Here is a 25,203-nt window from a genome sequence, read left to right as displayed (position 1 = left end):
AATAATTTGCAACTTACATAATTTGACGATTCACGATGTTAACTGGTTTTAGGCGCTAAAAGGTGAGCCGTTTCCACTGAAGCCACAAGGTAGCAACACAATGGAGGAAGGGGAGACATAGATGTGCAGGTGCTAAAGGAATTGACACATACTACCATTTGTAACTATTTACCCTATCCTTTTCCCTCTTCCCCCTTATTTACATGAATGAATTGCTTTCCAAATGGTTTCATTGCCATTTCTTTTTTTTTTGCAAATAAATATTGCCATTTTCTTTTTTTTTTTTTTTTTGAAAATAAATATTCTACCTGAATCAGCTTAAAGTATGTGCCCAACATTTAGACTATTAAAAGTTCACCCTAGGGCCAGCCCAGTGGCCTAGTGGTTAAGTTTGGTGCACTCTGCTTCAGCAGGCAGGGTTAAGTCCCCGGGTGTGGACCAACACTACTTGTCAGTGGCTATGCTGTGGTGGTGACCCACATATAAAAATAAAAGAAGACTAGCACAGATGTTAGCTCAGGGCGAATCTTCCTCAGCAAAAAAATTAATTAATTAATTAATTAATTAAATTAAAATTCAAAAAAAACTTTACCCTCCTTTTTAGATTGATTTTTCTTCTAAATCTCACGGGATTTATTGTACAGCACATGAGAAAGCAAAAAGTTGTCATTTGGTTAGGCTGTCCTCCTGTTAAGGTGAGACAATGCTCTCTGTCTTTTGTAAACTTGGGTCCATGCTTGTCATCTCCCTCTCTGCTGCAATACAGAGTCGAAATAAGAATAATTTGCTCAGTAACAAACTTTATGACAAGGTCTTCAGCCTTAATAATTGCAAAGTCACATTTTGCACTTTGCAAGGTCATTCGAAATAATACAAAGGCCACTGGCAGACGAGTGTTTGACAAATCTTAGAGTAAATATAGGGCACTGTTTACATGAGTCTATAACTCAGGCATTTTAAATATTCTTCTTACCTTGTAAGAATACAAAGCGGATCCTGAACTGTTAGTTAATTCGGGGAGAGTTTGCTTTCTTTCTAACACTTCTTACCCGGGAAAAGTATGGTATAGAGTTGGCAGCTGTGGAGGTTGGAGCCAGTCTATCTAGTTTCAAATCTTCCTAAGTAGTCTACACAGCCTTAAGTACCTTTCCCGTACCTCAGCTTTCCCAACTGTAAAATGGGGATAATAAGAGTACCTGCCTTATAAGGCTGTTTCATAACTAAATAAATTAAAGCCAGTAGAGCACTTGGTTAATGGTCATTGTTATAAATGCTTTTACAAAATGTTAATAATTTCTTCTAAAAGACATTCCTGGGGCCGGCCCGGTGGCGCAAGCGGTTAAGTGTGCGCGCTCCGTTGCGGCGGCCCGGGGTTCACCGGTTCGGATCCCGGACATGCACTGACGCACCACTTGTCAGGCCATGCTGTGGCAGCGTCCCATATAAAGTGGAGGAAGATGGGTGTGGATGTTAGCCCAGGGCCAGTCTTGCTCAGCAAAGAAAAAAAGAGGAGGATTGGCAGATGTTAGGTCAGGGCCGATCTTCCTCACCACCACCAACAACAACAAAAAGACATTCCCCATCTCCTTTAATTGGTGCATATTGGGGAAAATATGATATTAATTTTGAGATACTATGGTGAACACTTAGATTTAAGGAAAATAAAAAAAGAAAGGTTGATACCTGGGATTGTTTGAAGAGCCTCTCCATCTTTTCTATGCTACAAGATCCTAGACCTAGATTACCTACCCTATGGGAAATAAGAAATATTTAAAACAGGGTTACCAAATACCCTACTATCTTAGCATCTTAGAGTTATAAGTGGTCTTACAGTTTGTCTTGTTTAAAAATTACTATTGAGATTAGCATCCACACCCAGGGTTGGCCTGTCACGGTGACTGGAGGATGTCACAGGCATTTGGTGCCAAGGAACTACTCAGCATGCTAAACGCCTTGCACGTGCACACCCACTGTGCACAGGACAGACCTGCAACGCTTGGTAGAGTATTACTCAAGGAAGAATTGTCCTGCCAATAGGACAATGGTACCCCTTTGAGAAACACAGGGTCTCCAATTTCTTTTTTTTTTTTTAATAATTTTATTTATTTATTTTTCCCCCCAAAGCCCCAGTAGATAGTTGTATGTCATAGCTGCACATCCTTCTAGCTGCCGTATGTGGACACAGCCTCAGCGTGGCCAGAGAAGTGGTGTGTCGGAGCGCACCCGGGATCCGGGCCCGGGCTGCCAGCAGCGGAGCGCGCGCACTTAACTGCTAAGCCACGGGGTCGGCCCAAGGGTCTCCAATTTCTTACTGCAGGGTTATAGTTAGACGCCCTGGGGTCATCCAGCCACAGTGAACACTGGCTCCAAAGATGTGGAGCTCATCATCTCAAAAACTCATCACCCCCCACTCTTGTCTAGTTCAAAATATTAGACAGTTCTTCCTTACACTGAGGCAATACCTGTGTTCTGGTCTTCATTCTGCCTGCTGTGGCCAACAGAATAATTTGAAATGAAAAGCGCAACTTGCTGATCCTCAAAACCAATATAAAATATTTATAAATTATTATGTCAAAGTTGCTGCTCTAAGGAGCACCAGATGTTTCTCTAACAGTGGATCTGTCATTTCATGCTCTCTCTTTCTCTCTCAGTAAAAAAGGAGAGCAAAGCATTTCAGCTGAGAGGGGCCTGCGTGCATTCACATTCACTCTAAAGTGACATGCAGCTTCCCTTAATGGGATATTAAATATTTTCTCAACTAGATTCTCATTAACAGCCAGACTCCTGATTAATGAGTAGCTCAACCATGCCTATGCGCTAACTCCAGTTTTAACGATCCTGTTACCTTTACCTATATGTTTAAGATCTACACAAGTAATGCGAAATCTCAATAATGTACTTAGCAATGAGAGTAATGTGGCATCTTTGCTTTCTACTCTCAAGTCAGCAGAGGCTGGGGATAGCTCAAATCAAAGTTAAAGAAGTTATCTAGTATGTTGGGCTTGAAAAGTCATTATATGATTTGAAAAGAAATTGAACAAGGTTCCGGAGCCAATTACTTTCTACAATGTTAATTAAAAAAAGGAAAACATTTGTAATTAATTTTACAGATTGACTGTAATACTAAAACCTGCTAAGAATAAGAGAAGAGAGAGAGAAAGGGGTAGAGTTAGAAAGAGTGAGAAAAAGAAAATATGTAGGCTAATATCTCTTGGATATTTATTAAAGATACAAAATAAAATAAAAATTTCTACATCTTACTGAATAGATGCCACTTCCTAAGTGACACTTACATACATTGTCTTATTTAACCCATTTATACGCATGGGGTAGGTATCATTATTCCCATACTACAGAGGAGAAAAGCAGAGTACTAAAGGTAACTATCTAGCCCATAATCACACTGTAAGTGACAAAGCTGAAATTAAAACTCAGTTCTTATTCCAAAACTCTGGCTCTTAATCACTATTTTCAATCAACAAATAGAATTCAAGAGACTATGTATCAAAATCCACTGCCACTGAATAGAGATTTTTTTCCACAAATGCAAAGAGAGTTTATGGTTTATTATCAGAAAAATCTACTAATATATTCAATCTCGAAAATACAACAAGTCCAACAGGTCACATAACTACAAGAGATACTTGAAGTAATTTAACAAAATTCGTTCTACCTGAGAAATGTTTAAAAGTTGGAAGTATGATATTGAGAAAACATATCTCATAGCACACTTAAATTATGCCCATTAAAACTGGGCATAAATTAAAGATGCTCATAATCTACACTATTATTTATTACTGAAAATTCTGACCATGTTGTAAGATAAAAATTAGAAATAAGAGGTCTAATTTTTGGAAAGAAGAAAAAATATATAGTTGCTTGCAGTCAAAACTATTAGTTCTTTAGAATACTATGGAGAATTAACTGAAAACCTATTAGTACTCACAAGACAGTTCAATAAAGAGATTGGATGCAAGATAAACATACAAAAATCAATAGCTTTCCTGTAGATCAGTGATAACCAGCTGGAAGATATAATGGAAAATATTAGAAAAACTCAATAGGGGGCCGGCCCTGTGGCTTGGTGGTTAAGTGCGCGCACTGCGATGCTGGTGGCCCGGGTTCGGATCCCGGGTGCGCATCGAGGCACCGCTTCTCCGTTCATCCTGGGGCCGAGTCCCACATGCAGCAACTAGAAGGATGTGCAGCTACGACATACAACTATCCACTGGGGCTTTGGGGGGAAAAATAAAATAAATAAAATCTTTAAAAAAAAAAAAAAAAGAAAAGAAAAACTCAATAGGGTTGTGTTTTTCAATCATTATCTGTAGTAGAAGTCAACAATGCTTTTTCAGGGGAGGGGTTCTTTTTAGTACATTTTTTAAAGTTGTGATAATAGTGATTTTTATAAGGTCAGACATCACTTTGCTTCAACAAATGACTTCATGTTTCTCTAGGAGAAGAAAAGGAAAGATCTAACAATGAAATTTTTGTAAAAAGTTTCAGTACCATTGCTGAAATCATAGTGGAGGATTCTGGCCATATCAACTATTCGTTTAAAAACTACTGGAATAGTTATAGCTACAATATTTTGTGAATGAGGATCCCAGAATCCTTCATGAAGGTTAGAATAAATTACGTACTTGAGTTCATTTTAACTAAGTACAGTAGCTATTTTTGCCCTGTGGAAGATAACTTCTGAAAAGTAAGACCATTTGGGATCCTCAGGGGTTGTGTATTTCAAACCTTTTTTTAATGCTTTTCTTTTCATTCATGCAAAGCTAGGGTTCTCACTTTTCCATGAAAATGAGTTTCTTTCTTAAAAACACACACACACTTTTAAATTGTTTTAGTGCAGCCTGCATTCGGCTAATTTTAAACTCTAGGATATAAACAGAGAGGTACTTGCTAAAGAAAATACTATAAAGGGACATCTGAATGTTCATATATTACTTTCAGCTGCACTTCTTTGCTGGCACCTCATTAGAGACACAGAGTAATGAAATCTCAATTTCTCCCATTAGCTAATTAGCACCTTTGCATCTTAAGTACTGGAAGCATTACACTGTTAATTACCTACAAGTCCACTCTCAAAAATCTGTGGCTGCTTATATATTTTTTCTTATGCATAGGTTTACACAACCCTTAAAAAAACAAACCTATAAAATATTCTTCTCTCCACACAGCCTAAATGTTACCAAATGGAATTCTCAAACAGCTAAAGCTGAGTTCAGACAACTAGTGCCCTTGTATTGATCTGTTATTTCTCCCAACACTTTTCTTCTAATCCTGTCCATAATTACATGAACTGCTAGAGCTTTCCTGAAGCTGTCAATTCCTCTTGCATCCATTTTCACACGGCCAGCGGAGAAGCGGTCCGGGCACTGGATCAAGCTGTCAAATGTCCCGCACACCACAATCCTCTTGAAGTCCCTTGGTACATCTGTCAAGGACCTCCTAGTGTTCTTCAACACTCTTCCCCCTTGGAAGCCAGCAAGAAGGGTGGAGGATCCAGAAAGGTATTGATCCATTCTTTTAACATGCTAATTTGCCTGGGGGCAGCTTCAGTCATGGCCAACCTGGAGGCTTCAAAAGGAAACTGTGTTTCAAAGTGGAGATGTCTTTTTCAAACACTTGAAACTGAAAATAAATCTAAGAATCTAAGTATCAAGTTCACGGGGCAACGCGAAAGAGGTTGGCCAAATAGAAATTGGATAGCTAATATATAGAATAAAGAGGCATAAAGTGAATTGATGATAACAAAAAGTTTGAAAGTTTGAAAGATATTTTAAACTTCTAAAGCCTATGTGTGCATCATAACCAATTAGGAAGTAGTCTATTGAGTTACATTAGTCTTGAGAGAAAAATTGAGACTGATATAATTAAACTGATGTAAAATATTAATAACATTTATATTGATGAATGCATGGACATCTTCATAAATGATGAAAATGGAAAATAAAATTGATTGTTCGTTTAATTATACCTCTAACTGCCAACACACCATGAAGACTGGATGGAAAAAAAAGAAGGGGGAGGTAATAGCACCATTATTAAAGTATCTTTGTCTATTGCCTTTGTTATCAGTTTATTATTTCATCAATGAAACATAACAGTACAGATAAGACTGCAAGACATAATTAAGTGCGCAAACATTGCAAAGTATTATCACATTATGTTTGTAAAATTAATTCATCAAAAGCGATGATTTGCTCAGAGTTTTCAAGTCATGTATTTCTGGGGATATATTGTTAATTGTGAATAGTTATTAACGGAAAAAGCCATATAAAAGAGACAGCAGCAGTCATAATGAAGGATCAACTGTGGAAAGCAATAGCTAGAAACTTGGCGACTTAAATCAGGGAAGTTCTTAAGGATAAAAGCCCGTGAGAAAAGCATTCCTAACTGAGCCGTGTCTTAACTGATCATGAGGTGGGCCCATATTTACCTGCCATGGTATTAGGGGAGGAAATCAGTATTCTGTTAACCTCTGACCCCTTGGATCTGAAGCAGACAAAGGACCAATCTGGAGCCCTGGGAGCACACAGACAAATGTCAAACAGCAGGGAAGCGATTGTTCCAGAAACATTTGGCTTGGGTACAGCCAGCTTCACTGGGGCAAACTGCTATTCACCGAAACAAGCCATGAAGAGATAACGCCACAAAATATGAACAAAATGGAACCTTTTCGGCCTTGATTCTAAATTGTTAGCTTTATGGGACTTCATGCTGAACAGTATGAAAAAAATCCAATTTGCTTTGAAGCGCATTAGTCTGTCTAACATCCTAATTATTGTTTACATTGCCATTTGCCTTCTATTAAGAATTGAATAATTACCCAGCACTTCATAGTTTAAAAATACGAGCAAACAGGATTATCTGGGTAATTAAGAAACTGTACCATAGCTTTGTACTGCTGTGGAAAATATCTGTACACGTAGGGGAAATGATAATTATCAATCAACTTACTTCAAATGGTATTTTAAAGATTTTGAGCAATTTGAGATCTGTAACTTATTAAGAGAGGTTAGGAAGATCACCTTTGAGAAGTGCGGGTCTGTTTAAATCCATCCTTAGAAACAAGAGCCAGAGAAGCAGCTGAATTTTCTCATCCACTAATGACACCAGAGAACACACCAAGTACAGAACCTTCTGGTGTTCTTTAATCCTAATAATCCATCCCAAATGGACTTTGAACAGCGTCATCAAACTGTGTCAGACCATTCGCTAACCCAAAGCTCTTCCACAGTTAGATGTTGTTTTAGCTGACCCTGCCTCCATTTAATTACGCCGCAAAGTCTGGCGATGCTCGTTTGCTGCCCTGTGAAATTCGCTTGAACTCAGTACTAATCGAACTTCAAAAACATTTCATGCCAAGTCCTCCTCTTCTAGTTTATAGAATACATATGATCATGGTCTTCTGAAGATAGTGCTGTTTTCAAGCAGAGAGTGAGGTTTTTGAGGTGAAATATTCAGCGTGCTTGCGTTTCCATTCTAGAGGAATAAAGCGAAGGTTAAGTCAATTTGGAGGCACCGGGTGAAATGGGAAGGCAGGAATTCAAAAAGCAATATTCAACCCAAAGTGACTACGCATACAGAATAAGGAACTGAATTAAAGTCAAGACACCTTATGAAGAAATTTTTCTGGGATATAAGTGAAAATAAGGGATTTTAATTACAATTCTAGGTATTAAGACTGACGTATTCATTCATAGATGTAGAAACACGGATGAAAATACCAATGATGGGGGCCGGCCCGGTGGCGTAGTGGTTAAGTTCACACCTTTGGCTTCGGTGGCCCAGGGTTGGCCAGTTCGGATCCTGGGTGTGGACCTACTCACCGCTCATCAAGCCATGCTGAGGCGGCATCCCACATAGAAGAACTAGAAGGACCTACAACTAGGTTACACAACTAGGTACTGGGGCTTTGGGGAGAAAGACAGAATAAGAGGAAGACTGGCAACAGATGTTAGCTCAGGGCCAATCTTAAAAAAAAAAAGAAAGAAAATAGCAATGATGACCTGTCCATTATAGGCTTGCAATATCAATATCTACTTGTTGAAGGAATGAATGGATTCCAGCACACTAGTGACCTAAGGCCTATTTTCGGAACTTCCTGAAGTCTCATAGTTCTTTTACAAAGAATTTTATCTTTTTACTTTACAATTTTTTAAGCCCTTTATTGGGACACTTCTAAACATTCCTAGCATAATCTGAATAGTGCCATCTCCTCCCACCTCAGAAAGAACAGCAAGATTCCAGCTGAAGCTGTCACTAAACAGACAAGCCAAGGGATTCGCCAAGGCTAGGTTCCTCTCCAAAGGTCAAAATAAAACGAGCAGTGGGAGCTGGGGTTGTTTTGCATGGGGCAAGGGGCCGGGAGTGACAACCAGCCACACCAGGGCGGGAGGGAGCACACAAAAAGGGCCCTGTGCAAATAGTCCACTTTCCGCCTCCCACCCCCAATCTCTGGAAGCATGCAAATCAAAACCGAATTAATTTGCATGGTGTCTAAATCATTGGGTTCTGCATAAACAGAAGGAGATTTTGGCCGGAGTTTCCAAAGGAAGCCCTCATTGCCTTTGTGCAAGGGGGAAATGGGTGTGCTGTTTTGCATGAAGGTGCATACAGAACATGCAAATGAAGAATCTGCTGCCTGGAAAAGCAACCCTAGGCAGACAGCTGACGACCCGCGTTCACCCACAAACACTCGGTGTCTCCAAAGGGAGTTGTAAGCAGTACTGACACTACTGTTTCCCAGGAAGCTGAAATAGACCCTGAATATTCATAAAATGTTCATTTAGTCATGAAACTATTAATTACCCTCCAGATCTCGGGACCCAGTGACCTCACCCGCTCTTCTCCCCAAAATGGTACAGAGGTACAAGCTGTAAGAAAATACAATCGAAAAGGTTTGATGCCCTAAGAGAAAAAGACAGTCTCTCAGGGTCCAGGGGACAGCTGAGGCCTTCTCTAATCATTCCCTCTCACAAGCACAATAAAACTAAAAAGAGCACTGAGCCGTGTTACTGGACACAGAAAAACAGGTTTTAAAAGGCCAAGAGTTATAAATTGCTTCCTAATTTTATAGAAACATCTAGAGGGTTGAATAAATGTAATGCCATTCTTCTAAGCTACCTAAATCTCCCAGATTCTGAAACGGTTTTCAGAGCTTTCTTATTTCATTTTAATTTTTAAAGTGTCTGCAGCAGACAGAAGTGCACTCAAAGTGCCTGCCAGAGAAACTCGAAGGCTCATAGACTAGTACAATGGTTCTCAAACTTTTGGTCTCAGAACCCCTTCACATTCTGAAAAATACTGAGGATGCCAGAGGGTTTTTGTCTATTCATGTGAGTTAAAGCTATCAATATTTACCATTGGAAGTTGAAACTGAGAAATTTTTAAATTATTTATTAATTCATTTTAAAATATCAATAATAAATCCATTATACGTTAACACAAATCACATAATTTCATGAAGAAATAACTATTATTTCCCAAAACAAAACTTGTGAGTAGTATTATTTAATTAATTAATTATTTCTGGCACATCTCTTCAATGCCTGGCTTAAGAGAGGACAGCTAGCTTCTCATATTTGCTTTTGTATTCCATTTGACGAGATATCACACATCAGGTAGCCCCTGGAAAACTTCATTCATGAGAGAAAGCGAAGGAAAGGGAAAATAACGTCTCAGTATTATTAAGAAAGTTTTGACCTTGCAGACCACGTGAAAGGGTCTTGGGGAACCCAGCCGTAACACACTTTGAGAGCCACTGCAATGGCAAAGTAACTTGGAGAACAGGATTTGATCAATATAGACAAGACCAGCCATTCCTATCATTCCCTACCCCTAGTTATGTGTCACCATTGCTCTCCCCTAAAAAAAAAACTAAAAACCCTCTACTCTGGAACTAAATGAACTGCTTTCATTGTTGAACAGACACTGATCAAACAGCCCACATTGTCACCATATTTCCATCTAATAACAGTAAAATTAACAATAACAATTTCCACTTACTAAGCCCTTAATCATTCTAAGCACTACCCTAAACCCTTTACTCTATACATACATACTTTATGTGTGTATCATACACAATAACATACTATTGACACCAATTTGCAAATGTGAACTGGAGATTAGGGAGGTTTAGTGTCCACGATCACACATCTGATTAAGTAGCACAACTAGTAACTAAACTCAAGTCTCAAACTCCAAAGGCATGTCTTAGCCATTTTGTACTAATAACTCTATGTTAACTCACGTGCTACAGGGACTTTTGAACATTCAGACATAGAGATGATTCATAAGCAAGATGAAAATAGTTAAGACTCAACTGAAGTAGGAATTATAAACATGGACCTCATTAATATATTAGTCATACGCAAAGATTTTGACATCCCTTGTTGACTCCAGGAAACATTATTCCTCCAAATAAATGTTTAATACGAAACAGGTAGCAACTCCTTATGCATTTATTTATTCATTCAATGCACTTTTAATGAGGCCCCACTATGTTCCATAATTGTTGCTGGTGTTACTTGTCTGGTTATACTGGAGTGCACTCCTTCACTTACACTTCCGTGATAAAGAAGTTTTACTAAACTACTTGAACAAGATAAAGCCAGAAAAACAACGAAGTAATGTTAATCATTCAATTTTTTAACAAAAATGTACATACAGGGGCCAGCCCCGTGGCGCAGTGGTTAAGTGCGCGCGCTCCAAAGCTGGCAGCCCGGGTTTGGATCCCTGGCACGCACCGACGCACCGCTTGTCAGGCCATGCTGTGGCGGTGTCCCGTATAAAGTGGAGGAAGATGGGCACAGATGTTAGCGCAGGGCCAGTCTTCCTCAGCAAAAAGAGGAGGATTGGCATGGATGTGAGCTCAGGGCTGATCTTCCTCACAAAAAAAAAAAAAAGAAAGAAAAGAAAAGAAAATATGTACATACACATTTACAAATTAAAGTGTTTGTTTAAAAAATATTATCAGGAAAAAGTAAGACAACATAAATATCTACCAATAAGGGAAAAATTAAATGAAGTTTGATATATTTATACTACGGATTAATAATCATCAATTATAAAGAACGAAGAAAAGTTGTATTCTCTAATATGGAATGACATCCATGATAAAGAGTCAAGCAGAATAAAAACAAGATGACGATTAAGAGGATGAGTCCACTTCTGTTATTTTTTTAAATACATGTATAAAGATATATTTAGGTTACCTGCCAAATTGTAAAGAGTGGTAACTCATAAAATGTTGGCGTAAGAGTTTGAAGCATATAATTCATTGGTAATGTTAAATTCATCAATTAAATGCCAAGAAAAAAAACTTAGTAAAGTTCAATGATGTGAAAGTCAAACTTATAACATGACCACCTCTGCACAGTAGTCATTGAAAAGCCATTTAATCAGTCTTTTTCCTAAAGATTCAAGTCTTAACAGAATAATTATGTCTTAATTCAGTTTTGAAAGGTACAAGGAAGCTCAGTTAGACTGAAATAAGTCATCAAATCTTCAACACCATATTCAAAAATCCCTAACTGAGATAATTCCTATGTGATGCTTTGGCGAACCCAAAATAGAGACCATTGCATGATTCACATTCACAAAAGAAGCCTGGTCACACGAAGAAGGAGAAATAAAAAAGTATAACAGAAAAAGGACAATAATTAAACCCTGCCCTTCCCATATATGAAGAAGGGTGCCTTTCAATGATCACAGCCACGCTTCAAAGCCAGAGATAAAAGCAGCCATGTGATTCAAGCAATTGATTCTTAAAGACATGATTCAAAGGTAGAAGAAAAATTTCAAAAGTAGAAAGGATGTGAAACAGCATCTCTCTGAACTATATTTTAAATGCTTCCTTTCCAGCACCTATTTCGCATAAGGTCCTTCTATAGTATACTAGGAAAACACAGTAATCCTTTTTTTTTAAACACAGCTCTCTCCTTTTCAGAGCACAAATCTGAAATATTTCTATTTTACAGCTATCAAAGCATTTCTGTCTTTTTCTTTCTCAAGAGCTTTTAATAAGATACCTTTTGCTGATATGAAGGCATCATATACATAATGATATATAATATAGGTCCCAGTTATATATGACGCCAATTTACAGCAAAATTGTATATTTCATTAAGGCTTGACTCCCACCTAGCTAAATTTTGTCACAGTTGTGATTATTTGACCTTAAGAGTGACTCCATAAGAATGTTTTCTTTTTATTAGTATTATTTTAATATGTACTCTCTGAAAATATTGCTTATTAATATTTCACAAAGAGTAAATCTGAGACTTTCCTTTCATTTTTCAGATTTTTAATTAAGCAAAAAATAAGTTAATAAAGAATCTTTTCCTCTCTTCCTTCTGCTTCATATTTCTGAGGTAATGAAAACAACCCTGTAAAACATCTGGAACATTCCCTCACGGGGTGTGGTATATGTGTGTGTGTATGGCGGGGGTGTCTGAGGTGGATTCGTTTTCTTTTTCTGACAGTCTAAGGTGATTTGGTAACTAGACTAACTAGAACAGTTAGTTATCCTCTGCACCCAACTACTAGGCAAGTTCAAACTGCTGCTATCACCAGCCACACATTCTCCTGGAGATGACAGACGAGTGGCTAACGCTCTTTGTTGTCCTGCTGAGACTGCGCCAGATCATTTCAGAAAACGCTATTCAAGAGCAGAATGAACTTGCAGCTGCCTCCGAGGGCAAGCCCGCCATCACCCCACGCTCTTGACACTTTCACGCAGCTCTTCGTCCTTCGTCTCCATTAGCATGTACCGCTCGGAGGTAAGAACTCCCAGAGGAAGTGTAGTTCTGTCCCCAAGGTCCCTTGAGGACTCTGGCAGATGACCAGGGTTAGATTCAAACAACAGTACAGCCCAGGCCCCCGCCCGCCTTGGCCATTTTTGTCCAAGGATCCTTTGTCAAAAGTTTAAGATCTTAATCAATCTTCACTCTGACCTCCCAGACCCCAAGGAAGATGGATGAGGAAGTAGGTGACCTTTCACCCGTTCTTCTATTTGTCCTGCCACAGCCAACCCATTGAAAAGACAACTGGGGAGGAACCTGCTGCCAGGGTTCTGAAAACTTGCCAGTTCTCCTTTGCATCCCTTCTTAAGCTTTCTTTACACCCTGCTATTTCTTGTCCCACCCCCAAATCGCTTTTCTCTCACTCAAAGCAAAGTTCTCTTTCCTACAGGGGAGGAAAAAAATGACACTTTCCAAATACCATTTTCAGTATGAAGTGTGAAAATGGACATTATTCTTTGTTAGGGCAAGGACGATGTTTCCTATCTTTAGACTTGACTTCCAAGAGTGGCAGTGAGCTGGACTTCTCTTTTACTATTTCAACTCAACACCCTTAAAAGTCAACAGTTATGACCTTGGGAAGAGCAGAATGATAAAAGAAATGCTAGCATTAACATTGGTTTAATGCTTTACAATCTACAAAGGTGACTTTTACCCACCTTACATCAGTGTGTTCTAAGTTGTAAGCTCAGTACAATTATTATCAATCCATTTTACAGATGAACAAACCAAGGTTCAGAGGGCTTAAAAACCATACTCAAGGTCATACAGCTAAGTGACCAGATTTAGACACTTTTTTTTTTTGGTGACGAAGATCAACCCTGAGCTAACATCCATGCTAATCCTCCTCTTTTTGCTGAGAAAGACCGGCTCTGAGCTAACATCTATTGCCAATCCTCCTCCTTTTTGTCCCCCAAAGCCCCAGTAGATAGTTGTATGTCGTAGTTGCACATCCTTCTAGCTGCTGTATGTGGGACGCGGCCTCAGCATGGCCGGAGAAGCGGTGCGTCGGTGCGTGTCTGGGATCCGAAACCTGGCCGCCAGTAGCGGACCGTGCGCACTTAACCACTAGGCCACGGGGCCGGCCCTAGACACTTTTCCTTGCCTTGATGTTCACTCTGCTCTACCTGGATGTTTCTCTGACCCCCAGTAATGATGTCAAGGATGAAGACAACCATTTTTTATTACTCTTAAGATTTTTACAGTCTTGAGTCATCTTTATTTATTTATTTTGTAAGGAAGATCAGCCCTGAGCTAACATCTGTTGCCAATCCTCCTCTTCTTCTTCTTCTTCTTTTTTTTTTTTTTTTTGCTGAGGAAGACTGGCCCTGGGCTAACATCCGTGCCCATCTTTCTCCACTTTATATGGGACACCGCCACAGCATGGCTTGACAAGTGGTGCGTCAGTGCGTGTCCGGGGTCCGAACCCGGGCCGCCAGCAGGGGAGCGTGCGCACTTAACCACTATGCCACAGGGCCGGCCCCTTGAGTCATCTTTAAAAAGTCTCACTCAAGTTTGAAATTTAAGAATCCTTGTCATTCAGGTTGCTCCTTCCTCCCTAAATTCATCAGATATTCTGACCTGATAGTATTAAAAACGATACACAAGTAAAGTGCAAGGTTTTGTGCACAAAGTGTCTTCTTGGAAGAGTTCATCGTTTTATGAGTAGCAAACAGAGTACCTGGGTAGCAGGTGTGAAAACACTGAAGATTCTCAAAAATGGCTCCATCGACCTTCCCCTTCCATTAAATGCCTGGCCTCGTGTTGGGAACAGTTTTTGCTCAGACATGGACTGGACCTAAAACATTGAGCCCCTCCCCTTCTATGAACCACATGATTAAATGAATTCTCAAGATTATTTCCATAAAGCAAACTACTAAAATGTTCAATTGCCTTTACATTCACTTCCCTTTCCATCTTTTTCTCTTTTCCTTCTAATTTGGGTTGTAAAAATGTCAAGGAGTTTCACAGTATAGCAATGAATGAGTTACTGGGCTCTGTAACAATTGAAAATCAATGACATTAGATACAGAGAGATGTACTAATGCCAGATGCGTGAACATTTGAGCAGGAAATGGAAGACAACGCTGGGTTTTTTTTTAAATATATATGAGAATCTTGACATGTGAAGATGTGCAAGTCTTGTCTTACAAAAATCAAAAAGGCAGACTAATTTACTCTAAAATGTGATGTGGTGTCATTGCTCTGTTCATTTCACTGTTCCTGCTATGATTATTGTAATTTAGGTGCCAATAACAATGCACTCACAGATTTTCTAATATTAATACCAGAATATACTTTCTAGTTTCAGTTTGGTACAGTTTATCTAGCAGTTGCTAAGTGCAAACAAAATGGCAAGAAATGAAACTTTATAAAAAAAATCTAAATTCCAACTTTTAAATCTTCAAGTTTATAAGTTTGCCTTTTGACTCTAGGTCAACCGGAAAGGTTGCCAGCCTTTATTCTGTTTTATTTACAGTGAAATTAAAGACATTCACTGTTAGCTACTTCTACAAGTAATTACAGCAAATCAGGAACGGTACTTTAGAAAAGTATAAACTATGAAACAAGAAATGCATAACTCTATGACACCAAATTATCAAAAATGCAGTTTTCTTTGGGTTATAACTGTTGATTTCCAGTCAGTCAAGTGGATTGCCCCATAGTTAATCCCACTCTGTCATTAACATGGTTGAAATGCCAGACAAATTGCTTGGCAGTCAGTTATTTCAGGCTCTTTAATCACCAAATCAGGTGAACCATGGGCCATCCAGTCTACAACTCAACAACTACCCTGAGAAAAGATTAATCTGATCTGTTCCATAGATCCGACCAGAGTTACACTGTTCAGTAGTAACCATGATAAGATTGGCAACAGCAGACTATTGATAACCACTAAAAATAAATACCAAGCAAAAATAAAAGCCTTCAGCAACTGATTTTTTTAAGCCTTAATCCACACGATATGAGCAATTCATATAAATATGGATTACTCTCATCCCTAACTCAGAAACAAAGCTGCTGTAAGAAAGAAATTTTACAAACTCCCCAGTATTCTGACAGAAGGGGGACATAAAGGAAGAAGGAATTGCATGCACTGAACTCAAGATGAGGGAAAAAAAAATCCCCTTAGTAATATGATAAATAGCAATTAACATGACAAAAAAATACCTAGATTCCTTCCAAAACTCAATAACCAAAATGGATCACAATTTACTATTGTCTCTGACCACAAATCAAATAAGAAGACTCTTACTAGCTCTTTATCACCTCCTCAGGGAAATAAAGAGGTCTTGCGTCAAGATTAATTTCACTTAGAAACCCTATCAATGGGTGCTCAGTGGGACAGAATGTACTGGAAACACTGTCACTGCACTTCGTTGAGCACGTCTACACTGGTCCACAAGGCAGGGAAAACTGAACTTTCTTCACATAGCTCGATTTTAATCAGCAGGAGGGAACTGGAACAAGGCAATCCTAATTTCACATTTCAATCGGTCACATACACATACATATGATGAGAGATATTTACCATCCTTGTCATTTTACCAAGTCTATGGACGGGGAAACTGTGGTTTGAAAATGTGTCTACCCTCTTGCAGCAAGGATGAATCCAGCCTGGTTCTTAAGCTTGTTCATTTACATTTCAGAGGATGCATCAAGCGGGTTCAGATCTAAGTGCCTGTTAGCAAATGAGTTTGGCCTTCTGCTGATTACAGCAGCATCATTTATTTTGTCAGTGTTAGGAATGTCTTAGCCTTGCCACCTGGAGCTATAGCACTTACTCATTAGACCCCTCTGTCCCACCACATCCCACAGGGGGCTGCTAATTACTGGCTTTACTCCATTTAGTCTCATCTCTGATTTAATTACGTGCACTAAGCCCTAATGAAAAGTACAATATGGCTCTTCTTACCTTGGCATTCTCCATTCCGCTCTTCATGCCCAGCATTGCATAGGCAGTTGCCAATGGGTACCAGCCATTCACCATCTGCCCCACAGTACATTTTTGGCACATCCTTCTCTTCTGAGTTGTTGACACAGGAGCCTCGGACTTCCACCAGGGAAGATGTATCGGCCCCTGTGATGGTGTCTGGAAACTGGGCCAGGTTGCGAACGGTGAGCGGACACTTCTTATAGAACACGCGGACCGATACCAGGGCAATGCAGGCCCCCACATCCTGAAACGCCAGATAAAACCCCTTTTTGCTCAGTGGCCCTACATCCCGGATCTCAGTGTTCAGCTTCATGATTCTGTCGCCAATGTCCACCTGGGTGAAGCTCTCGTCGGCGGCGATGGTGTCAATCTTGGCGAACTGGCTCTCTCGGATGAAACGCTCTTTGTCGTTGTCTGATTCATAGTAGTACAGATTAAACGTCTCCTTGCAGGTCCCCATGACGCCCGGAAGACTATTGCAGTCCCTCAAGGTGAACTTAATCTCAATGTACACCCTCTGGGCCCCTTCTCGGGTGATCCAGTCAGTTCGGAGCCAATTATTCTGGCTGGGTTCCATCACGTTGCACACTTGGTAGGTTCTGATTGGTGTGTTTTTTTCATCCATAATACTCACTTCCTCCCACTGCAAAGATCCAAAGGAAACGTATCAATCACAAGATTTCATCATACAGTGATTTGTCAAGCCCATTTTACTCTCATAGGACACCAATGTTTCAACTGTTTCAACAAGAAAGATAACTACTGAACATCCATCCTCATTAATAAAGCATCCTATGGGAGATCAGAAAATATTTTATTGGGGAAGTGGTTTTTTTTTTTAATTGTTTCATCCTTTTGCCTAAAATCCAGAGGCACTGGTGGATTTACTGCTTATGACTTCTCAGCAGTTCCTTGCAGTGGTCTAAGAACCTCAAATTCACCTCTTACAACAGCTACAATTTCAAGTGGCAACAGTTCAAATTTACTCATAAATGAAAAACTAGTGTGTGTACTGTTTCAACAACTGAGCAGAGACCTGCAAATTAAGGGCAGGAAGAGCAGAGCTTGCCAAAGGAAGACAATTATCAGTTAATTAGTGGTGTTCCTGTCAGAACGTTGCTCTCTAACACCTAAAAAAACGTCAGTCAATTTCTTTGGCACCGTATTTAAAGGGGAAAAGAAAATCTCATCATTCTGGTTTCGATAATCCTGGGAAGATAGAAAGTAAATTTGAGGGTTGGATGTCTCCAATACACTATCATTTATAACGGCAGGACACTTTTCAAGAGGATGTATTCAATGAAAAAGCTTGTACATTTTTCTTATTTTTAAACCACAGACATATAATAAGTAAACAAGAATGGACACAAGCTTTGCTTCTACATATTCTGTGAATATTGAAAATAAAATAGTAGGCGGTATTTATGATTGAAAGCCGGAGAAAAATAAAGGAAGATGGTACAGTTTTCTTCACAATCTACATCCCAACAGGGATTCTAATGATGGGACAATCTGAGTTCAGCAAATTTCACCGTGACTAGAGATATAGTTTCACTCTTGTCAAACCTTTTAAAAATAATCCTAAAAGCAGCAAGATGGTTTGGGGGCTCCTACCACGTTGGGAGGGAGCCTCCAATTCTTCATTAATATCTGTAGTGACGCATTTATATAGATCTGGTGTAAATCAGCCTCAGTATCTAACACATGAATATAATTAGAAGAAAAAAGGGCAGTTAAAAAAATTCGTATTCTGTAATAGCTCCACTTAAAGCTCCATTCAGTCCAATGAAGGCCATAGAATCATAATGTATCTTTTAACGGATTTTACATCTGTGCATTGGAAAACTATTAATGGATGGAAATGTTACTACGTGAAGGGCCATAATGCATAAAATTCTGTATCGCTTTTATCTGCTACCATTACGAAAGTTGGAACTGGGAGGGATTAAGTGCCCCATGGTGATTAAAATTTCTTTTTATTCACTGAGCAATAAATCACCGGTAATTTACTTATTTGGGGAAATTCACGTAAATCCAAAACTAGATCCCCACCTTCAAAAAAACCCTACTCAGCGTGCTTCTCATCTCAGAACAAAGGGAATATAGAAAGTCATATTTATCAATGTAAATGAAAGCACACAGGGATATTTCCAGAGTTCATACGGGATAATTCAGGTCTAATGCGAATTTTCCAGCCTAAACTTAATTGTCTAAACACATTGATCAATTCACCAGAACAACAAATCTCCCCTTAGTTTGGTATTTTACCATCAGCGTCAGAAACTCAATATACTCCTTTAGAGGAACAGTGCTAAGAAATTGGGTTTTGGCTACAATGTTGCCATCAGGTGCCATCACTTTCCATTATTTTCATGTTCTGCTTACTTGTTCTGATAGAAAAACAAGAGAACAGCAAGTTGTCTCTCACTATATTTCATTTTTTCCTGGGTGGTATTGTCAAATAAGTTTTCTTTTTCTTTTTAAAAATAACGACAACAACAAATAAATGTCATTATTGGACAAAATTGCAATTTCAAGTTTCCAGCCGAGATGTGAACTGTTCTAACTATAAGTAGAGACTTCAGAATAATCAAAAGATTTAAATATGCTTTTACTCTCAGCTAGAAGGAACTTTTTAAAGCCAATTCATTTCTCCTTGGTAGATATGCAATTCATCTCTTCATTCCCAGCCTGAAAAAGTCCTCTTCAATTTCATCATCTGGAGATTAATTAAACTTTATAATGTGGCACATAATTTGTCAATGGCTACTATGTATTTTGGAATGACTAATTCTCTTAATACACAAATAAAATTTCATTTGTAACCCCTCACAATAATACTTAAAATGTTATGCACATATTTAAGAAAAAGGACAAATTACATTCTACATTCAGACGTCTATCTACATTCAGCCCATAAAAAGTTCCGAGTTATATACAATCAGCTATGCAAAGTATGTTTTTAAGAGACTTCAAGACAACCAAAAGAAGTTTCGTGTCTAGAAAAAGTAACCAGGTGTTCTTTCAGCAGTTGTGAGGAGGCAGGGGGAAAGACGTCTGTAGCATATTAAATTGCAATAAAAGCTTTCCAGAAACTAGATAGACCATAGACTGGACACAAAAATGTGTCACTCCTCACTTTTAAATAGGTCACATGCACATTCAGTGTAACAAGTCAGGTCCAAAATCATACTAGATGCATTCTCTCTTCAAACTCGAGAGCAGCCAGTAAGAAAAAGAAGGCTCATTAAATTTTTTAATGCAAGTACTGATACCTTCCCTCCTCAATTTTGCTCGCAGTTCTAATACATTCAACCTACAGAGCAATCCCCCTGGCGTAGCCTGGGAACGCTTCCCTGAATCAGTGACCTTTCCAGGGTATAGGATTAACAAGAGTCTGACTCGCACAAGATAAAGCTGTACCTTTCTTCCCACTCAAAGGATGAGGGCAATTGCCTGCAATCAGCGGTGAATACAGCCTGTCTACACAGCCAGAGGCCTGCCAATCACGCTCCCTCCTTTTAAAAAAATGGTTTTGAGGACAGACTAGAATTTTTCAGCAGAGACCCAACCAACTGCATTCAAGTTCAGACAGAAAAATAGCAAGGCAGGGCAGTCTCTGTTTTATTTCCAACAGATGACAAGACCTGCTTTGGAAAAAGCCTAAAATTCTCCATTTTCGTGACTGCTTTCTTGCTTTGTCTTATATTTGAAACCGGTCTTCTATAACAGTTTCTATGAATCTTTATTTTTTAATCCTGTATTGTTTGTTCAATGGACAGGCATGAAGCACCAAACTAGGAGCTGGCATTACAATGTTTGCCTGGTAAAGACTCCTCATCTTTCATCCCATTGCTTTTAATCAATTGACTCAGTCATAGACTACCAAGTAAAGGTGGGATGATATGCTTACTTTTTAAAGGATTTGAGAGCTATTTCAATTTGGCAGAAGTCAGAGTTACATGTTGTACTGATTTCCTTCCGAAACTGATTCAGTCTGACCTGTTATTAAGTGGGGAGGGGAAGGGGGGAGAATGTGCCCATTGACTTAAATCTATTCTCTGAATCTTCTGATGGGGGCAGTGATGGCAAATTGGAGAAGAAATGAACAGTGATGAGCTCTCTCATACTTTATGATCCAGCCTCCCCGATCCCCAAAGAACCAGGATTCCAAATACTTAAACTTTTCACATTTAGCACCAACCATACTCAAGCTTGGGGGGTTTTCTGCATATATGGTACCCTTGGCACAAGTTCATGTAAGGCTTTCTCTCTCAGTATGCATGAGAACAGCAGCTGATTTAAGGTCATGATACCTTACCATGATTTAAGGTAAGGAGCTCCCACTGCTTATACACAGAACCAAACCAGTGCCTGCTACAATTAGAAATGTTTCTCCCTGATATCTTTATTTATTCAATTTCTTCATCTGGAAACAGAACAATTGCTCTAAAATTAACCCTGTCAGTACTTCAAGACCTTCACAGTTATAGGCATAAATTCTAATTTGGTCCCCAGATCATATTTCTTGTCGGTATTTTAGTTTTAAACAGGCATCTAAGTCTCTGCCTCCACCAATCTCCTAATTTTGAAACCCCTTTCTGCCCTTTTGGTTTCTAGTTCTTCCATGACAGAGCTATCCAAAGGGAGTATACGATTTCTCCAACAAAGCGTAATTCACTTCATAGGCCATGGCGGAAATCTGACCCCCTCACCACAATCAACAAGAATCAAGCCATTAGGACTCTCAGTAAGTTGCTAATCACTGCTTTTTACCCTTTGGATCAGAAAGCAACTCGGAACTTACCCCTCCTTCCAGAGGGCTTGCTATCCACCCAAGTTCTCCCTGAACGGATCTGGAATCCAATAAGGTAACTACAAAAAAAAAAAAAAAGAGAGAAAAATAGATTAATTTCCAATTGCAAAAAGCCAATACTATGAAAACCATTTGCCTGAGCGTTTCCATATGTGCCCAGGGTGTGCATATCCAACTCCAATCAAAATCTAAACTTGGTCTCACTTATGTAAATAATCATTACTCACTTGGTCTTCTCCCCTCTTTAAATCTGCAGGTTCTTATTTATTTAACTTGCTTAGCATTTAAAATTCCATCCCGGGACTCAGCTGATTCATTTTCTAAAAAGGATGACTAGGGAATCTCAAGTACAACTCAAAAAAATAAATAGATCTGTGTAGGGCAGTTACACTCCAGAGCAAAATCTGCATTCATCTCTGTCTGGTATCTCCCAGAGTTATTTGTTTTTGCAAGTTTCAGATGACCGCATAACTCATCATGGTGGTGACAGAGCCACAAGTGAATTCTATCAGAGAGGATTCAGAGAGTCATGAAAAGGTTCTCTCCCCCACCTTTTTTTTTCCCCCTCCACCACCAAATAAATAGGCCCGGGATGTGGTAACCGCTGCCTTTTTAAATATCAACGTTTCAGAAAGGGGGCATGGCAGATGCCTAGAATAGCATGCAAATGGACTTCAGGATTCTCTTTCCCGGGTCTTTTAGAGGACAATCGGCGACTCGTCCTCCGCCCACGAGGAAATCACTGGTTTGAATTTTAGGTATGGAGTACTAAGAGATTTCGCTACACCTAAGAGTGCGCGTCCAAGCTTAGGGGGATCCGGAGGGCGGCGACAGAGCTGCTGCACCCCGCCCAGGCTGGAACAGTCCTAGGCACGGAGGACATTGAAAAGGACGCAGTGAATTCCTAACCTCTCCGCATTCCCCTTCCCACCGAGATCCGCAGGCCTGAGGGTCGAAAAGGCCCATCTCCAAGGAACCACTGGCTTATTAATTTGATCGGCGAGCCTGGCTCTTCAGGCTGGGGGAGGGGTGGGAATGAGAGGCCTTCATCTTTGCTCCTGCGCACCCCAACTCCCAATCTTGCCCCCAGACTCCTGAATTTTGCCCACATCCCCCTCATGTCACCCCGAACTGAAAGGATTTAAAATCAGCCTCTTTCTCTTTGGTTTTCCGGAGAAGCCTCAATTCCTGGCATCTCTTAATTATTTGAAAATGTAGAGACTTCCCTGGGTCGCTCCCGCCCGGAGTGGCGCCCCCTCCTCACTCCCTCTTCTCGGTGCCTAGAGAAAAGCCCGCTACATCCATTTGGATTTATGTAAGGTGGATTAGGGACACAAAGGGAACAATAAGACCCAATTTACAAAAAAAGGGAGGGAGTAGAAAGGGAGGGTAAAAGGGAGAAAAGGCAACGTGATGGGAATAAAAAGCAACAAAATGAATTAATTTTTAAGGGGGAGGAGGGGTCCGGGAGGGGAGAGTCCCCCATCCCCCCACTTCTTTCTACATCAGCCTACGGCTCCATCAGAGCATTTTTGTGCCTGGGGGTTCCAAGTTTTGGTTGCCAAAGAAAAACCAAGAGAAGGGTAAAAAGAAATCTCCTCTACGTCTGTTGCGAGAGGTCTTGGGGGCGTCCTAACAAGTGTGCGAAGTAGCCAGGAGAACGCGGGACCCACGATTCCGCTCAGAAAAACGACCCTGGGGACCGAGGGGCGGCAGCGGCCGAGACGGCACGAGGAGTCACGTCGGAAGGAGAGAGGAGATGGAGAGTGTGAGAGAGCGCCCCTTTCTTCCCAAGCGGTGTCGGCTGGCAGGTGTGTGCATCTCTGGGAGCCTCCGTCTGGCGAGCTCTGGGTACCGGCTGACCAGCCAAGGCTAAGTTGGTTTTTGGCTCCCTCCTTCGGAACAGGGAAAATGATAGATTGCACAAGGATGGATGAACGGATCCTGGCGAGATGGACGGATGAAGAGATGGATGGACGGATGGAGGGAGGGAGGGATGGATGGATGGATGGATGGATGGATGGAGGGATGGAGGAGGGGTGTGTGCAAGAGTCGGCGAGATGGATGCAAGGCTACATGCACGCAGGCTCGAGCACGAGCATTCGCCGGAACATAACGCGCACACAATCAGGGCACTCACGCACAGACACACAATCGTCCGCGTCCACGCGGGCGCCCGCGCACCCACATACACTCATTTGTGCGCGCGCGCGCATACACACACAGACCCCCACGCACACAGACACACGCACACTCAACTCGCCTTTCTCTGAGATCATCAGAAACTAAATGATCAACCCCCACCTCCCCGACACAGACATACAGGCCACCCTTCCAGAACGTCCAAACCGACGCGCAGAAAACTGAGCACTGAGACCAGTCCAGCCGGTCCCGCAAGCTCCTTCCAAACTAGCCCAGGGTACCGTTCTGGGGCAAAAAGCAAAAACTCGAGTACATTCAACTCGCTGGAGGGTTCCCCAGGTCTGCGGGGTCATCTGAGGAGCCTGGGTCCCCTAGGCCAGAAATCGTATCCCCGGGGCGCGGGGTCCGGAGGGGAGAAAGGTGTCTGACGCCGAGCGCTAGAAATCAGGTCACTGGCGACCGGCGAGCGGCGCCACGACCGCTGCGCCGCGGAGGCCCTGCAGCCGGTCCCGGGAAGCGCAGGGCTCGGGAAACTTTGCAGAAACCAGAGCTCGCAAGGCTTGCGCAAGAACCTGGGAGCAAAAGCCCTCATCGCGCTCCAGGCTTCCGTTTCCCCCTCCACCCGGGCTGGTTGGGGGAGTGGTGGTAGGGAGCACTAGGTCCACAGAATTTTTTTAAAAATCCTGGCATTGATCCCGCGCATCCCCCCGGGGCGCCTCGAGCTGGCCTCGCCGGCGGATGCTGATAAACTTTGTCCTTTCGCTGCAAACTTGGGCAGCCCCGCCGCATGCAAGGGTCATCGCCCCGGGGCAGGCTGCCCAGCCGCTCCCCGCCTCCCCTTTGCAGATCCCCTCGGCCAGGCCCCCTTCTCCGGAGTCGGGGCGCACCGCTCACGCCGGGATCCCCCCACATCCCCTGGCCTCGCGCTCCCGGGGAACAGTCACCCCCGGATCTTTCGCTCTCTGTCCCCGACCGCAGAAAGGCCGCCCCGCTCTTACCTTCGTTCGCGGGGTACACCCTGGAACCGGTGACAGCGTCGCAAATCCCAAAGAGAAACGAAAAGAGGACGAAATAGAAAATCCCAGCCATGGTTCGCCGGTGCCAACGCTGTTCCTGCCGCTTCTATCCCAGTGGAATAAATGCTTAAGTTAGGAGTGCAGCAGGCTGAAGACATTGCCAAGGGGGAGGGCCCGGCCCGTGACGTGCACCCGCCAGTCCGGGGCCCGCGGCCAATGGCGGCGCAGATGGGGCGGCCCGGCCCCGCCCCCAGCGGGCAGAGCCCGCCTTGAGGCCCCGCCCCCTCCGGGCCCCGCGGGGCGCGCGGTCTCCCGGGGTTTGAGGGGGCGAGCTCTGCGGGGTCCCAGCCCCCGCCAGACGGAGGCGGCGAGGTCCCCAGACGCCACCCTAGGGGTCCAGCCCCTGGGCGGTGGAAGGAGCTTCGAAAGACTCCTAACTGACTGGGAGGGAGCCCGAGGAAAGGTTGGCAACCCCCT

At 41.6% G+C, this 25,203-nt stretch overlaps 1 protein-coding gene across 2 annotated transcripts in view; it reads right to left on the bottom strand.

The window, feature by feature from the left end:
- The window catches only part of EPHA4 (EPH receptor A4), a 139,611-nt gene extending 114,770 nt beyond the window's left edge, over nucleotides 1-24,841 (bottom strand). For both annotated transcript variants that reach the window (XM_004427613.3, XM_004427614.3), the window contains exons 1-3: nucleotides 24,709-24,841; nucleotides 21,560-21,627; nucleotides 16,732-17,395 (exon numbers count right to left, since the gene is read on the bottom strand). In XM_004427613.3, the coding sequence (XP_004427670.2) occupies nucleotides 16,732-17,395; nucleotides 21,560-21,627; nucleotides 24,709-24,799 (823 nt within the window). In that variant the 5' untranslated portion in view covers nucleotides 24,800-24,841. The remainder of the gene's footprint in view (nucleotides 1-16,731; nucleotides 17,396-21,559; nucleotides 21,628-24,708) is intronic.
- Nucleotides 24,842-25,203: the final 362 nt, after the last annotated feature.

Source organism: Ceratotherium simum, chromosome 37 (genome assembly GCF_057802395.1).
Source record: "Ceratotherium simum simum isolate JZ-2026a chromosome 37, ASM5780239v1, whole genome shotgun sequence".
NCBI lineage: Eukaryota > Metazoa > Chordata > Mammalia > Perissodactyla > Rhinocerotidae > Ceratotherium > Ceratotherium simum.
The sequence above is the reverse complement of the archived record's forward strand: the minus strand, read 5'-3'. Positions and strand labels throughout refer to the sequence as shown.